This window comes from Pocillopora damicornis, chromosome 5 (genome assembly GCF_964200805.1).
Source record: "Pocillopora damicornis chromosome 5, jaPocDami1.2, whole genome shotgun sequence".
In the NCBI taxonomy this organism is placed as follows: Eukaryota; Metazoa; Cnidaria; class Anthozoa; order Scleractinia; family Pocilloporidae; genus Pocillopora; species Pocillopora damicornis.
In genome coordinates, this window is record NC_142674.1 from 15,381,708 (window position 1) to 15,395,791 (window position 14,084).

Below are 14,084 nucleotides of genomic sequence, written 5' to 3' on the forward strand. Positions count from 1 at the left end.
GGAAATCAATTAACAGGGTCCGTTATTGTTGGCCTTTTTCAGACCTCCTCATTGTCTGCTATTTCCCGTGTCTGATATTATTTTCCGAGCCTGATATTATTTCCCATGTCTGTATTTACTATCTGAATGGATTTCGACTTATCACCGTGCTTTATATTAAGACTTATCGAGAATCGAGGCCTATAATAACCTACATCACTAATCGAGTGTTTGATCGAGTTTGATTAATTCCTCAATCACGAGTCGGATTATCCAGGGTTGACTCCGTGCCAGACCTCCCACGGTACACCGTTGGCTGGGGGTAGTTGTTCACTTACTTTACAAAAACGATAAGCACCACTTCTTCGCAAGTATTGAAGCAAGCACTGATTTGGAGGTTATGACTGTTGAGGTAGGGTTATGAAATCTCTACTCGTAGTATGCACATAGAATCTAGCCACTAGTTATGTTATACCTTTGTGTAGCAAACTCTTGAACTATGTGTACCTGGCACACGCGGTTACATAAGCTGATAATTGAAAGCCGAAACACATAAAATGTACGAATATTGTGTGCTTGTACATTAGTTTTAAACCAAAAAAATCGTCGTATTTTTCACAAATCTAGCCTTTTACGGCTCAATGAACGTCAAACTAAGTATTATGCATTTGCTGTTGCTCAGTAAATGCGTAATTTGACAGCACTATCTCAAGCACGGTCTACGAAAATGCTAAATTTCGGTTATCATTCGCTGTTTCCATCAGTGAACCCTTAAAACCCCCAAATTGCGACTGGCTTCTCCTTTCTGCTTACAGTATCACCCTTGGATCAAATGTAAAAGTCAAGACAATGGTGGAAATTAACTCCAATTTAAGAGGCTCCTGATTGTCAAACAAATTCTCCTTGTCTGTACTATAAGAAATGGGATCCAATGGGATGCAAAGAAGACAGGGTACAGAATATGACTGACAATGTAAGAGTGTAAAGGGTTAACCACTTGACCAGCTCAAACTAAGCAAGGGATCAGTAACCACTCAACTTCAATGTATAAAGCCCATCTTTTATTTTAAAACAGCAAGGTTAATGACATGTTATGGGCTCTCTTTCTTTTGTATTAATGGTTGTGTATTTAAAGCAAAAAGTTGTCTTGCAACTAGAGTACAATTCAGCGGACATCAGGTAAAAATCTTAAATAAAAAGAACGACATTAAACATCATCATCAGTGAAAAAATCTTAATTTACACCTGTTGCTTTGAAATCAAACTAAACAAATTATACAATTTGACATTCAGTATTTTAGAGAGGTGATGATAAATTAATTCCCTACGAGTGAGATATAAAAACAATGCATTAACCCTTTAACTCCTGGAAGTGATTAACACAAAACTTCTCCCTACAATATCCATACATTATTCAGCAAACAGATAATGTGAATATTCAATCTTGTCAGGTTGAAGCTGCTATCTTGATCTAGCAGCAAGTTCTCATAACTAATTAGCGAGGAAATGAGTAGTAGCTAGAGGGGAGAATTAACTATCAGATCTTGGGATTTAAAGGGTTAAGACTCTTGATTTCAGTTCATTAAATGTTGTAGCCAAAATGTGAGGGAGCAAGTCGCAGTACGACTCGTTCTCTCACATTTGTGTTGTATAACTAGCTAAGGTCCATAAAAAGTTTCCTTTTTTCAAGTTTACTTTAGAGAAAAATAGCTAAAAAATGTTTTAATGGAAATACATATATATAGATGGTCACTTGCAATAAAACCTAAGATAGATTTTCCTACTTATTAGTTTTACTTTTCTTTTTTTCTTTAGCTCTTAGCCTTCTCATTTGACGTCTACTTATTTTGTTCATTTCAATGTCATCTTCTTTGGCTTTCATTTTTTTTGCATTTAAGTTTGACTTGTTGTTGTCTTCTGGTTTTCTCTTTCTTTTCCTCTTTTTGTCATCTGTGTCTTTTGATTCCCCTTTTGTTGCCTTTTTGTCCAGTTCTTTTATTCTCTTCTTCATCTTCTTAACTTTCTTTCCAATGCTCTTGTTACTATCATCTGCAAAATTGAATTTTTTGAAGTATTGTTAAACTAATATGTAATGTTATTTACTTGTATTTCTTCAATCAAGTCCTGGCTATTGACCACACTATTTTTGTGGTCACCCTGATTATAGAAGTTTGAAAAACTGATGACCTAAACTTCCAAATGATGAGGACATTCTTTAATGTATACCAAAGTCAAATAACATTCCAATATTGGGAAAAAATCTTAATATTTTCTGTGTACATCTACTTGTAACTATCCAATTATAATGGTGGAGCACATCTATTTTTCACTCTTTTTAAACAAGATTAAAAATGGGTCATTAACACCATTTTAGTGTACAATTTTATTAATTTAATTTAGTATACAAACTTTCCTGGTTACTTTACTTTCAGTAGTAATGGTGTTGTTTGCATTACTCTAAAGCATTCAAGCTAGATAAGAGGTGAAAAGCACTTGCAAGGCTAGAACAAAAACCAATCAAAACATACCTCTGGTCCCAATGGTTGAATTAAGATCTTTGTCAGTTTGTAAAGGGCCAGTTCCTTTGAATGACACCTGGAAGGAAATAGGAGAAGAGTGGAAGCATCCCTGGCTCAAAGAATCATTGATTACAGAAATAGATTATCTTCATTTGTCTTTCTCTAGGAGAATTTAACGTCCAAGTTTTGTCTAACAAATGGGAAGTTAAGACTTCTCAGCATTTCTTTCAGTTCCTTAATTCTATTTTAATATTAAAATAAAATATCTTTGAAATGATACAATACTACAACTGATAAGGATACTTAAGTGAGAAAAACACCCCTTTATTCCTAATTCAATGAAACAAGTGTAAATCTGGACTAACAGTGACAATGGCAGAGCCCCTACCAAGGAAAACACCTTGCAACCCTGAAATAGAAGTTGCAAGCTTCGGAGTACAAATACACCTTTCACTACCAAATCTTGGAACTGCAGGTGAGACCTTGCTCTTGTCACACTACCGCACAGGAACACACCTTCAGCCTCTATAGTAGAAGTTGCAAGTTCCAGAGTACAAAAGCACCTTCTGCTGCCAAATCTAGCAATAGAACTCCAGGTGAGACCTTGCAAAGGAACACACCTTTTGCCTCTATAGTAGAAGTTGCAAGCTCTAGAGTACTTAAGCACCTTCCACCGCCAAATCTGCTAATAGAGCTTGAGGTGAGACCTCTCCCTACTTGTACCGACACAGAGGAATACACCTTCCGTCTCTATAGTAGAAGTCGCAAGCTCCAGAGTACTTGAGCACCTTCCGCCACAAAATCTACCTATAGAACTACAGGTGAGTCCTCGCCCAGGGCTGCGGAGGAACACACCCTTTGCCTCTATAGTAGAAGTTGCAAGCTCCAGAGTACAAAAGCACCTTCTGCCGCCAAATCTAGTAATAGAACTCCAAGTGAGACCTCGCACTAGTTGCGGTGCCACAGAGGAAATACCTTCCGCTTCTATAGTAGAATTTGTAAGCTAATGAGTACTTGAGCACCTTCTGCTGCCAAATCTAGCTATAGAACTCCAGGTGAGACCTTGTAGAGGAACACACCTATTGCCTCTATAGTAGAAGTTGCAAGCTCCAGAGTACAAAAGCACCTTTCGCCACCAAATCTAGTTATTCAACTTTAGGTAAAACCTCGCCCTAGTTGTAGCACCACAGAGGAATACACCTTCCGTCTCTATAGTCGAAGTTGCAAGCTCCAGAGTACTTGTGCACCTTCTGCCACAAAATCTACCTATAGAACTTCAGGTGAGTCCTCGCCCAGGGCTGCAGAGGAACACACCTTTGCCTCTATAGTAGAAGTTGCAAGCTCCAGAGTACAAAAGCACCTTCCATTGCTAAATCCAGTCATAGAACTCCAGGTGAAACCTCGCAGAGGAACACGCCTTCTGCCTCTATAGTAGAAATAGCAAGCTCCAGAGTACTTGAGCACCTCCACTGCTAAATCTAGTAATAGAACACCAGGTGAACCCCTGCCCTAGTTGTGCCGTTACAGACAAATACACCTTCGGCCTCTATAGTAGAAGTTGCAAGCTCCAGAGTACAAAAGCACCTTCCGCTGTCAAATCTAGCAATAGAGCTCTAGGTGAGACCTTGCAAAGGAACACACCATCCACCTCTATAGTACAGGTTGCAAGTTCCAGGTGCAAAAGCACCTTCCAACACTAAATCTAGCTGTAAGATTTTCTGAAATACATTGAGTTGAGGAATTTCAGGTGTGTTTTTCTCTAGTTGCAAAAGTACGTAAAGGGACAGATGTCAATGCCCTCCCTATTTCCTTTTCAGTTATCTATAAATGTGTGCATGTGAACCTATAATTAAAGCAATGCTCGCAAAATTGCTCTTGGATTTGGCATTGACAGAAAACACTGTAGATGTTCTCAACAGTAAATTAAATTTTAATCACCAAATGCATTAAAAGACTAACCAGGTAAACTTTGAAAACTGTGTGAAGGGGGAAAAAATGACCAGACGAAAAAAAAAGATGCACTTAAAAAAGTTAAAAACATAGAAAACTGGGGCATTTGAAATAACTAAACGTGCTAAATTTCTCCAATCCACTTAATCTTAAATGCAAAATCTTTACGTTCAATCTCATACTTAAACATTTTTATACACTTTCTGAAAACATCCCTTGTGTTTTCTGTCATTTAAGCACAGGTGTTCAGAAAATTCATTACTAACTGTAGATGCTTTAATAACATGAATGTTCACTATAACCTTTCAAAATATCAAGGGATGTACATTATAGGCATTAAAAGGATCTTATAAAGTAAAAGTAATCTATTATAGTATTTTATAATAATGATGTTCAATTATATTATCTTGATGAGAACATATGGAATTAGTGACTAACAATATAACCAAGATAATGGTCATCAAATTAATCAGGCTTGTGTGTGTAAGCATCTGTAGCCAAGCAGCTGCTGGCAAATCTAACCCTAGCTAAGGTTTCGTATATCACCTAATCCCAACATTTAACCAGACAAAAAAAAAGAACTGGAATAAGTCTGGCTAAAATTACACAGACAGAAAGAATTGCAATCTGCAGGCAACAGATGATACACACATATAGCGGTGTTCTGGTACATGTTATGATAAATGTGGCCATGTGGATGAAGCAGTATGAAAAGTCAGGAGAGATGAAATAGAGTGTTAAAAAGCCTCAACTTGTAAGTACAACATGTGTACTTACTTTTTCTGGGGACTCTGACATGAGTTTTTCCATTTCCTGTTCAGACTGGAAGTAAAGAAAAAACCTTCAACTCAGTTCTAGTCTGACTGGCAAAGAATGTTCAAACATGTAGTTCATTTTAGAGTGTTGCCCAACATACAGTGATTGATGAAAACTGAATATTGCTCACAAGATAACAAAGTTCTCCGAATGGCATTATCAAATAATCTGCAGTTTTTGATTGCAAAAAAAGAAACATGGGGTTTGAACCTAATTCAAGGGTTAAAAATACCACACACCAATACTTGAATTGGTTAATTGATTCAATACCTTTTCTACTAGCCGCAGCACCTCTCCAGGAGGTTTAATAGCCTCTGTTGGAAATACTGTCCTGTTTTCCTGTGTCTCCAGGGAAAAGAACAATGGCTGCATCTGGCTACTCCCAAGCCAGTCATACACCTCCTACAAGTAGTTAATAAAAAATTGCATAATATGAGCTACATGAGGGGATGTGCAGCAGCACTTTTTAAAAGCAAATCTCCTTTCTCATGTTGTGGTGCTATTATAACTCTTATAATTTCTTAAAATATCAAAACATTTGGATTATTGTGTACATTATTTTAAAGCTGTATTTGCTTTCAAGGTTATCATGCATACTTACTTGATAGCAACCTCCTCTGTGAAACGTTCTTTTGAACAAACCACTGGGCGTGTAAACTTCAATCTTTACACCATCTTTTGGTCCTTTTCTCATCTGATTTTCTCGCAAATTGCGTATTTCTTCGGCCTGTGTCAGAAACATATTTGTTTTCCATTCATTAAATCTTAAGAGCTACTTGTATCTTGAAAAAGACAACATAATGATAGAAAATGTATACCTTTGAAATATTTTATCTATTTCTTCTTATATTATTATGTTTTTCCAGATCTTATTGAGCATGTTTGCTGGCTGTGAGAGTTGAAATGTATGTATAACACCATTTAAGTAAGCTGCAAAAGGGTCTGCATTATATGAAAGAGTATTTTAAAGCAACACAAATACAGTCTTAATTATTTCAGATATGAAGCACTTACCATATCATTTTTGGGGAGGCTTAATTCTCTGTCTTTTCTTTCTGTAGGTTGAAATGTTGGCCTTGCTGCACCTTGTTGTTGGTTCCTCTGTTGTTAAGTAAGAACATTTTTAATTAAGATGTAGGTGATACCAAATTTAAGTCTCTAACTTTAAGTGTTATTGACAGAAATATTTGTTTGCAGCTGGTTCTAAAAAGAAATCAATTTTTTCATCATTTGGAAGAATGCAAATGTGTTCATTGATACGCTGGGATTTGTATCATTTTATTTTAATGAATTTCCTCAAATGATTTGTAATGGTTGATGCAATCAAATTCTAAATTTGTAGATTTTATTTTATTAATTGTAGTATTTTAAGTTTTCTAAGTAAATGTATTGATGCCTTATCTAGTTAATATTATTAGATTAATAGGGCATTGTTTTTGTAGTTATTGTATTATTGGATTTTCTGATTAAAAGTTGTACTATTCTCAAAAAAAGCCTAGTATGCAACGAGAGAGAGTTTGATGCGTAATCATGCATAGAAGGAGGCTGTCTAATTAGTTGGTTGGGGTTGACAATTGGAGCTGGTGTTCTAAGGGATCAAATATCACTTAAACCTCAAGTTTTTGAAAAACTGTTACAAGGGCTTATATTTAGCACTGAATGGAAGATCGAATTAATTAAAAAAAGAAACACAGAAGACGAAATTTTGTATTCCATTGATCATCAAAATCCGCGGTCTAAATTGGACTGCACTTGAATGACCCTTCGGGTCAGCTATTTACACGTTATTTTGCCCGCTTGACACTGCCAGTCACAAAAATTAAGCCTACTTCACATTGATCTCTCGACTTAAGAAATCTCGATTTAATCCTCAACCATTACGGAATCGCGCCCATTGAAAAGCGTCGCCCGAGAAAAGTGGGGTACCCATGATGCTTTGCGGGCGCAATGACCTAGGAATGAGGTTGCAAACGCTCACCGCCAACTTCGGTCGGTGAGCGTTCCCAAACGGGAGTTGTAAAATTTCGCTTTGCGTCCGTTTAGAGACAATGGAGATACAATTGGAGCAATTAGCATTGTTTCAAAGTGACGAAATGCTCTTTTCGTCGGTAAAGAGCGAGGGCCGCGTTTGCATATCAAAAGAGCGTGAAGTGTTCATCCGTAAGCTTATGAGCGTGAGCGTGCACCTACGTGGAGCGGGAATCTACAACGTATACTTAAGCTTTTCGAAAAGTAATTAGACTACCGACGTGTTATCTGAAACTGACGGCAATAACGGGCCAAAAAGGAAGGTAAAATTCCGCACAGCCCCACACTACATTATACGTTCAGTTCTTGGATAGAGTGACAAAAACAATACTTTACCATTGGGAAAACAGATTTGTTTTACGATAGTATGGGGCAGTACGGAAATTTTACTAAAAGGAATATTTCTGTGATGTTTTGCTTTCTTGGCGAAGTTGATGGTCGAACCTCGCAAATCTGCCGCATTTGAGTCTTAACACAAATTGAAAACCCGGCATTTGAAAGGTAATTTAATTTTACATCTGACCGATTTTTAAACAATATAACCTAATCAAGATAACGCCACTAATTACGTCTATTCTTCTTCGATGAAAAGCGCTACGTTTCGGTTGTCTGCACAAGAAACAATACTTTCGAACACTGCGTACACGGGGGATTACATGATTGACAGTCGGATTGACAGGCCTGCGTGAAGTTACGCATGCTCTCTTTCTCTTTTCTAGCTTATTTGCATTTTCCCGTGCGACGTTTTTCAATGGGCGCGATTCTGTGCGGTTGTGAATAAAAGGGATAGGATTCTAAAGAAATTTTGGTGCTGCGTCGCTAGGAGAGTATAAAAGGGTAATTTAGTATCATCAACTGAGATGCAACTCAGTTGATAATACTGAATTACAATTTTGTGTGGTTATGTTAGGATGATTGTCCGGAAATTGTTGAATTTTTTGCCGGCGTGTTTGATTAGTGACTGTTTTGTTCGTAGTGTTTTAAGTTAGCCATCAGGTTATCTTAAAATAGGGGTTTTAAGTCTTGTCAAATGAAGTTATCGTAGAATAAGGGTTTTAAGTTTTGTCAAATGAAATAAATGAGTTTAAAATAGACTTTATCTTACTAGCGCAACCCTCTCATCGATTTGCGGTGGAATCCCTGTGGAATTCACAACATAAAAACGCGCGATTAGCGCTGCTCCAGGAACATTAGTCCAGAACAACCAGCTGATTCAGTGAATAAAAAATATTTTGCGTAGAAAAGTGGCTGAAACCAGAATTCAGTCACCATTTTCACGCTCGCCATTTTAAGTTCTAAGCTGGTGCGGTGCTGAAAGAATGTAGACCATATTTGTGGAAAACTGTCTTACTCACCTGGTCGCCGTGATTTCGGGAATTTCCCGTTTTAGGTGCGCCACCATAGCGTCTCCGCAAAGCCTCTGGTCGAACTTGACCTTTTTGCCATCTGGGGCAAGAGTTGGGTTTTGAGTTACTTGCGCAATGTCGTCCACCCAAACGTTTTTGAACATCGATATGGCTGCTTTATATTGGCCACAGGTTGATCTATGTTTCATATTCGCCGTTATCGTGCTATAAAGGGTGTCTCATACGATTTTACCTGTAATACTTTTCGCAGGGGTCTCAATTTCAAAAATATGGAGACGTCGCATCTATCATGAAATGGAAAGAAGAAAGCATTATGGAAGAAGGAAGCTAGGTATGCAAGAGCTGATAGATATAGTGGCTGAAATAAAGTCCAGAAGTGTGAATGCGGGCATCATTATGATCGAGGGTGAATTAGCGGCTCGATCCCTCTACGCTAGAAGATCTGCCATCGCAGAGGCATTAGTTCGCCATGATCCTATAGGTGCAGGCCTGCGGTGGAGAAATTTGACCCCAAGAGTTACTTATAGCGTTCCAGGTAATTTTACGTTCTGAGTTATAAAACTTTGAACCGCAAATCATAGATTTGAATAGATGTGATCAAGTGTGCTACTTATTTCCATATTGCACCGCATGAAGTATGTGTCGCTAAGAGAATTTTTGCAGGTTTTGATGTCCATTTTTTACACGTCGACCTTAACAGAATAGGAGCTCATGTCCATCCAACATTACCATATCTTGAGTATGACTTTGGATATTCGTTCTCGAATAGAGCCAATTACTTTCATCATAAAATAACAAATGATCAAACCCAGGATCGTTGACTTATTAGTGTTTGAAATATATATTGTAGGCCCAAACAGCCTGTGGCACTTGGATGGCAATCACAAGCTGATACGGTAAGTAACAGACCTAAAACATACCATAAATACATTGTTTTTAGATTGCCTGCACTATTCTACAATAATGCTTGAGGAAAATTAAAAATGATCAGAGCGGAAGACATTTACGATCCTCATCAACAGCATTTTTTAACATGCTGTAATTCGTCTGTATTCGGGAATTAATACCTGTTACTTCTTTTAATGTATCTATGGAATTCAGTAGAGGAAAAATGCACCATATTCTACTCTTCCCCACTCATAATGTGAGTACCGTGTGAAAGGTGTTTTAAAACTCTTTTCTCAGATGGAGGTTGGTCGTGCACGGAGGAATAGACGGATATTCGAGGCTTGTTGTATTCCTCCGCTGTTCCAGCAATAATAGGGCAGCAACAGTGGCCAATTTATTCTTAGGCGCCACAACTGAATTCTGTTGGCCATCACGGGTGAGGACAGATAAGGGTGGAGAGAATGCGGAAGTTGCGCGCCTTATGGTTGAAAAACGAGGAGAAGGTCGCGGCAGCATTTTGCAAGGTAGTTCGGTCCATAACCAGAGGATAGAGAGGCTGTGGAGAGACATGCGGAAAATGGTCACGGAGTATTTCCGACTCCTCTTCTATTTCTTAGAGAGGAACAATCTTCTGAATCCGAACGACGAACTGGATCTGGCAGCTCTACATTATGTATTTATTCCACGGATTAATGAAAACCTAGAAAAGTTTAAGGTGTCCTGGAACAATCATAAGCTATCTACTGAAAAACAAAAGACTCCAAATCAGTTGTACATTCTAGGAATGCTTAATTTGTTTGGATCAGAATAGTACAGCGATAAAGGACTTCTTCGAAAGCAACGTCATAGACTCCAACTATTACGGCGTAGAGGAACCGGATGTCATTGATGCAGCGTCAGAGGTGGAGGAGGCTGTCGTGGTGCCTGAAACAATGCAAAACCTTTCTAACGCGAGCTTGCAGGAGTTGCAGCTATAAGTGAATCCGTTGGAGCGGGACACCAACCACGGCATCTCGCTTTACATTCGAGCAAAAGAATTCCTCTCGCAGCAAAATTAGCAATCGGTGAGCACGAGTTTTTTTCGCTGATGAGGGTGAAGCACGCAAAAAGTCTTCAAACCGGTTGTGCAGACCAAGCAATGTGGTCTACGATGTTGTTTTCGATGATGTCCTTTACCGCAGTTTATTTCGGTATTTCAACACATTAGGGCAGAGTGTGCAATGGTTTTACACGAGAACAAGGCGGAAATACGGACTGAAGGCGGAGCAACCAAACTTTGTTTGTGTGTGCGTTTTATTTATTTATTTTTTTTTTTAGGCTCTACTTTTTAAGCAACGAACTTTTAAGCGCATTATTTTTTTCCTTTTCATGATTTGTTTTGTCTTTCGCGTACGCCTTATGCGATCGATTTCATGTTATGATAATGCCGTGCGATATATTTTGAAACCCAGACGCCAAAATATAAGAAAACGTAATAACACTCGAATAATATATCTTTAATTCGATTTTTGACAGATAGGAAAAGTGCCCCCACGGGACTCAACAGTCTTTCTTTGTAGCAGGCCACACGAACTGAGAAGTAGATTCTTAGTGTCCTTGGGGTATTCTACTGACAGAGGGTCGGTTTGAATGAATTGGCCTTTACTGAAGCCGAAATGAAGTTTAACTTAATCTTAAGTGGCTTTGTTTCACGTTCATTTAAAAAAAAAATGTCCTTTACCGCAGTTTATTTCGGTATTTCAACACATTAGGGCAGAGTGTGCAATGGTTTTACTCGAGAACAAGGCGGAAATACGGACTGAAGGCGGAGCAACCAAACTTTGTTTGTGTGTGCGTTTTATTTATTTATTTTTTATTTTAGGCTCTACTTTTTAAGCAACGAACTTTTAAGCGCATTATTTTTTTCCTTTTCATGATTTGTTTTGTCTTTCGCGTACGCCTTATGGATAACATTACACCGATGACTAACTATCCAAAGGACTACGAATGTCAAGTATGGTAAGGACAAGGCTGTGCTCTAACGGCGCCCGGTCGCCTGAGGCGACTAACATTTGGCCTCGGGCGACTGAAAATATTTTCTTGGTCGCCCGGCCGGGCGACTGGCTGGTGTTGGTTTCTTGATTTACAGTCAAAAAAAAAAAAAGAAAATGTTGTTCAATCGGGCGCGCGTTGATATTCAAAGGTCGTTCCACGTGAATTTACATGTAACATAATCATCGACTTTGATCGTGACAAGCTGCACAGTTTTCGATTTTAACCGCTTTTCCAAATAGTATTATAATTTTTCCTTTAAATTAGGATGGCTCGTTAGTTAGTTTTTGAAAAGCAATTGTTACTTCTGCTCTGACAGGCGTAAAGTACGGTCGACGATTAATAAATCGCTAAATGAACACGGGAGTCGTTCTTTTAAAAGAAAATGTTGTTCCATCGGGCGCGCGTTGATATTCAAAGGTCGTTCCACGTGAATTCACATGTAGCATAATCCTTGACTTTGAACTTGACTAGCTGCACAGTTTTCGATTTTAACGGCTTTTCCAATAGCATTAAAATTTTTCCTTTAAATTGGGATGGCTCATCAGCTAGTTTTTCAAAAGAAGTTGTTACTTCTGCTCTGATAGGCGTAAAGTACGGTCGGCGATTAATAAATCGCTGAATAAACACGGGAATCGCTCTTCTATGCTAATTTAATATTTTAGCCGGCTTTTTACTGCCGTGTCTGCGAGGCAAAAACATAACTTAAGATTGTTTTTCCAGTAAAACACGATGTATAAAAAAGAAAAGATAGGTTTTTTTTGTGATTGTTTTAGAAACGGGTATAAACTCTATAAGTCCCGCATTTTCCTTGGTGTCGTGACAAGTTATTACGTATCACGCACTAAAAATAGTTTTGCACTGCTTCTGTAAGTGTGAATTAAATAATTATTTGACTTTAAGTGATGATAGGTTTTCAGGAGGTCAAAGGATACGATGTTTCATGAACATAAAAACAATAAATAAATGCACATAGTTCTATTTGACTCGTTACGAAAACAGTTTGTTTAATTTTTAATAATTAACTGACTGATTTATTAATTTGGGCGACCAACTAGGAGGCCCGGGCACCTCAGCTAAAATGTTTGGGGGCCCGAAGGGCTCCCCGAAATTTTAATTTGGGCGACCATCTTTTAGGCCTGGGTACCCAAGCTAAAACGCTTAGGAGCCCGAAGGGCTCCCTGAAATTTTCCTTAGAGCACAGCCTTGGGTAAGGATAGTTCATCTTTCTTTTTTTTCTCAAAAATATGGAAAATTTAATTTCCGAAAAACTCAAATCCAACCATACGTTGTGTCTTTCATCTCCTATTGCTCAAACTACTGAACAGTATGCGACAATGCCACCAAAGAAAGCGTTCTTTATGTGCAGTAGTAGCTTTCGGTAGAAAGAGTCCGATTGATTGTGAGTCAAATTGTAACAAATTCAGTAGGTCTCACCGATTTACGCTTATTTCTCTACATGCCGTGTTAACTATTTTTAAGTTCGCTCCATGTTCCACATGCCTAGGATTAGACTTTTACTGGTTTAACCCCATCTTACAACACGCCCGACCTACAACGTCAGTTCATTCAAAAAACGTGAGAGTATTTCCCACTATAGCAGCTTACAGACCACGCTGATTGTTTCGCGTTTACATGCTGGCGTTGGCTAGCGCGAGGCAAGCTTACGGGTGAACTCATGCATGCATATATCAGGTTTCTCAGAGCGTCATAAAATTATCTTTAGTACAGCAACCAACCAACCGATAGCATAGAAACAGTGAAAAAAAATTTAGTCTTTTGATTGGACTCTTGAGCGCGGGAAAAAAACCATAAAAATTTAAATGTATGGAATTTAGAACGCCATCAGTTTAAGCCACTCCCCTAAACCTCGTACGGGTAAAGGTAGATTTTTGAGGAATCTTTCGATTGAGTTTTAAAAGTAATCTGGGATCTGGGATTGTTTTGGGTCCGAATTCCCTTCGTGATTTTCATAAATGACACGCACACCATCGTCTCAGCCAACCCTATTCAAAACTAAACCTATTCACGAGTCGGTCGCATTTTCCCGCGTTTCCGGTAGTTTTATTTTTTTCTTTGCGTCCTCTGATTAACTCTCGTGAATTCCTTTGATTCTCTTTTGCGAAAACTCAGAGCAGTCGAAATCCATGTTCTCTTTGTGCTTTAGTGATACCCTGATGCTGGAGCCAATTATTTTGCCGGACTGCGGCCACACGTTCTGCAAAACTTGTATTAGTAGGGTGCAACAAAACCCAACTACCAGCCATTGCCCCCTTTGTAAAAAGCCTATATGGAGCTCCACACAACTGAAGACAAACTTCACCCTCAAAAAGCTTGTAGAGAAGATCGAGGTAAAATGTACAGCGTGCAACGAGAGGGGGAGCATCGAAGTGGTAGCACGGCACACCTGCCCCGATGCCCTCGTATCCTGTTCTAATAGGGGCTGCCAACGCAGCATTAAAAGAAAGGATGAGCCCACCCATAAGGAGGAATGCCTCTACGCAGT

The 14,084-nt window shown here is 38.6% G+C and overlaps 2 protein-coding genes and 1 long non-coding RNA gene across 6 annotated transcripts; 2 read left to right on the forward strand and 1 right to left on the reverse strand.

Moving 5' to 3' along the window:
* Positions 1-87: 87 nt before the first annotated feature.
* LOC149045577 (uncharacterized) lies at positions 88-14,048 on the forward strand. 2 transcript variants are annotated; one of them, XR_016186801.1, is made up of 4 exons: positions 88-391; positions 6,131-6,169; positions 6,326-6,375; positions 13,746-14,048. It is a non-coding gene; the product is annotated as an uncharacterized LOC149045577 (long non-coding RNA). The 2 variants fall into 2 exon arrangements; XR_016186802.1 differs by lacking the exons at positions 6,131-6,169; positions 6,326-6,375; positions 13,746-14,048 and adding exons at positions 795-952; positions 2,974-3,060 and having other exon boundaries at positions 99-391.
* Positions 1,269-8,662, reverse strand: LOC149045578 (uncharacterized). Of its 2 annotated transcripts, XM_089207087.1 has the most exons (5): positions 5,866-6,167; positions 5,535-5,666; positions 5,226-5,270; positions 2,508-2,574; positions 1,269-2,028 (listed from the first exon to the last, which is right to left on the reverse strand). In XM_089207087.1, the coding sequence occupies exons 1-5, from the start codon at positions 6,004-6,006 to the stop codon at positions 1,760-1,762; spliced, it is 654 nt and encodes a 217-aa protein (XP_089063213.1). In that variant the 5' UTR covers positions 6,007-6,167; the 3' UTR covers positions 1,269-1,759. The 2 variants fall into 2 exon arrangements, 1 of the variants encoding a protein (XP_089063213.1); XR_016186800.1 differs by lacking the exons at positions 5,535-5,666; positions 5,866-6,167 and adding an exon at positions 8,648-8,662 and having other exon boundaries at positions 1,948-2,028; positions 2,508-5,270.
* Positions 8,932-10,816, forward strand: LOC149045579 (uncharacterized). 2 transcript variants are annotated; one of them, XM_089207085.1, is made up of 3 exons: positions 8,932-9,194; positions 9,510-9,555; positions 9,845-10,816. In XM_089207085.1, exons 1-3 carry the CDS (start codon positions 8,954-8,956, stop codon positions 10,356-10,358), a joined length of 801 nt encoding a protein of 266 aa, XP_089063211.1. In that variant the 5' UTR covers positions 8,932-8,953; the 3' UTR covers positions 10,359-10,816. The 2 variants fall into 2 exon arrangements, with proteins under 2 accessions (XP_089063211.1, XP_089063212.1); XM_089207086.1 differs by having other exon boundaries at positions 8,934-8,990.
* Positions 14,049-14,084: the final 36 nt, after the last annotated feature.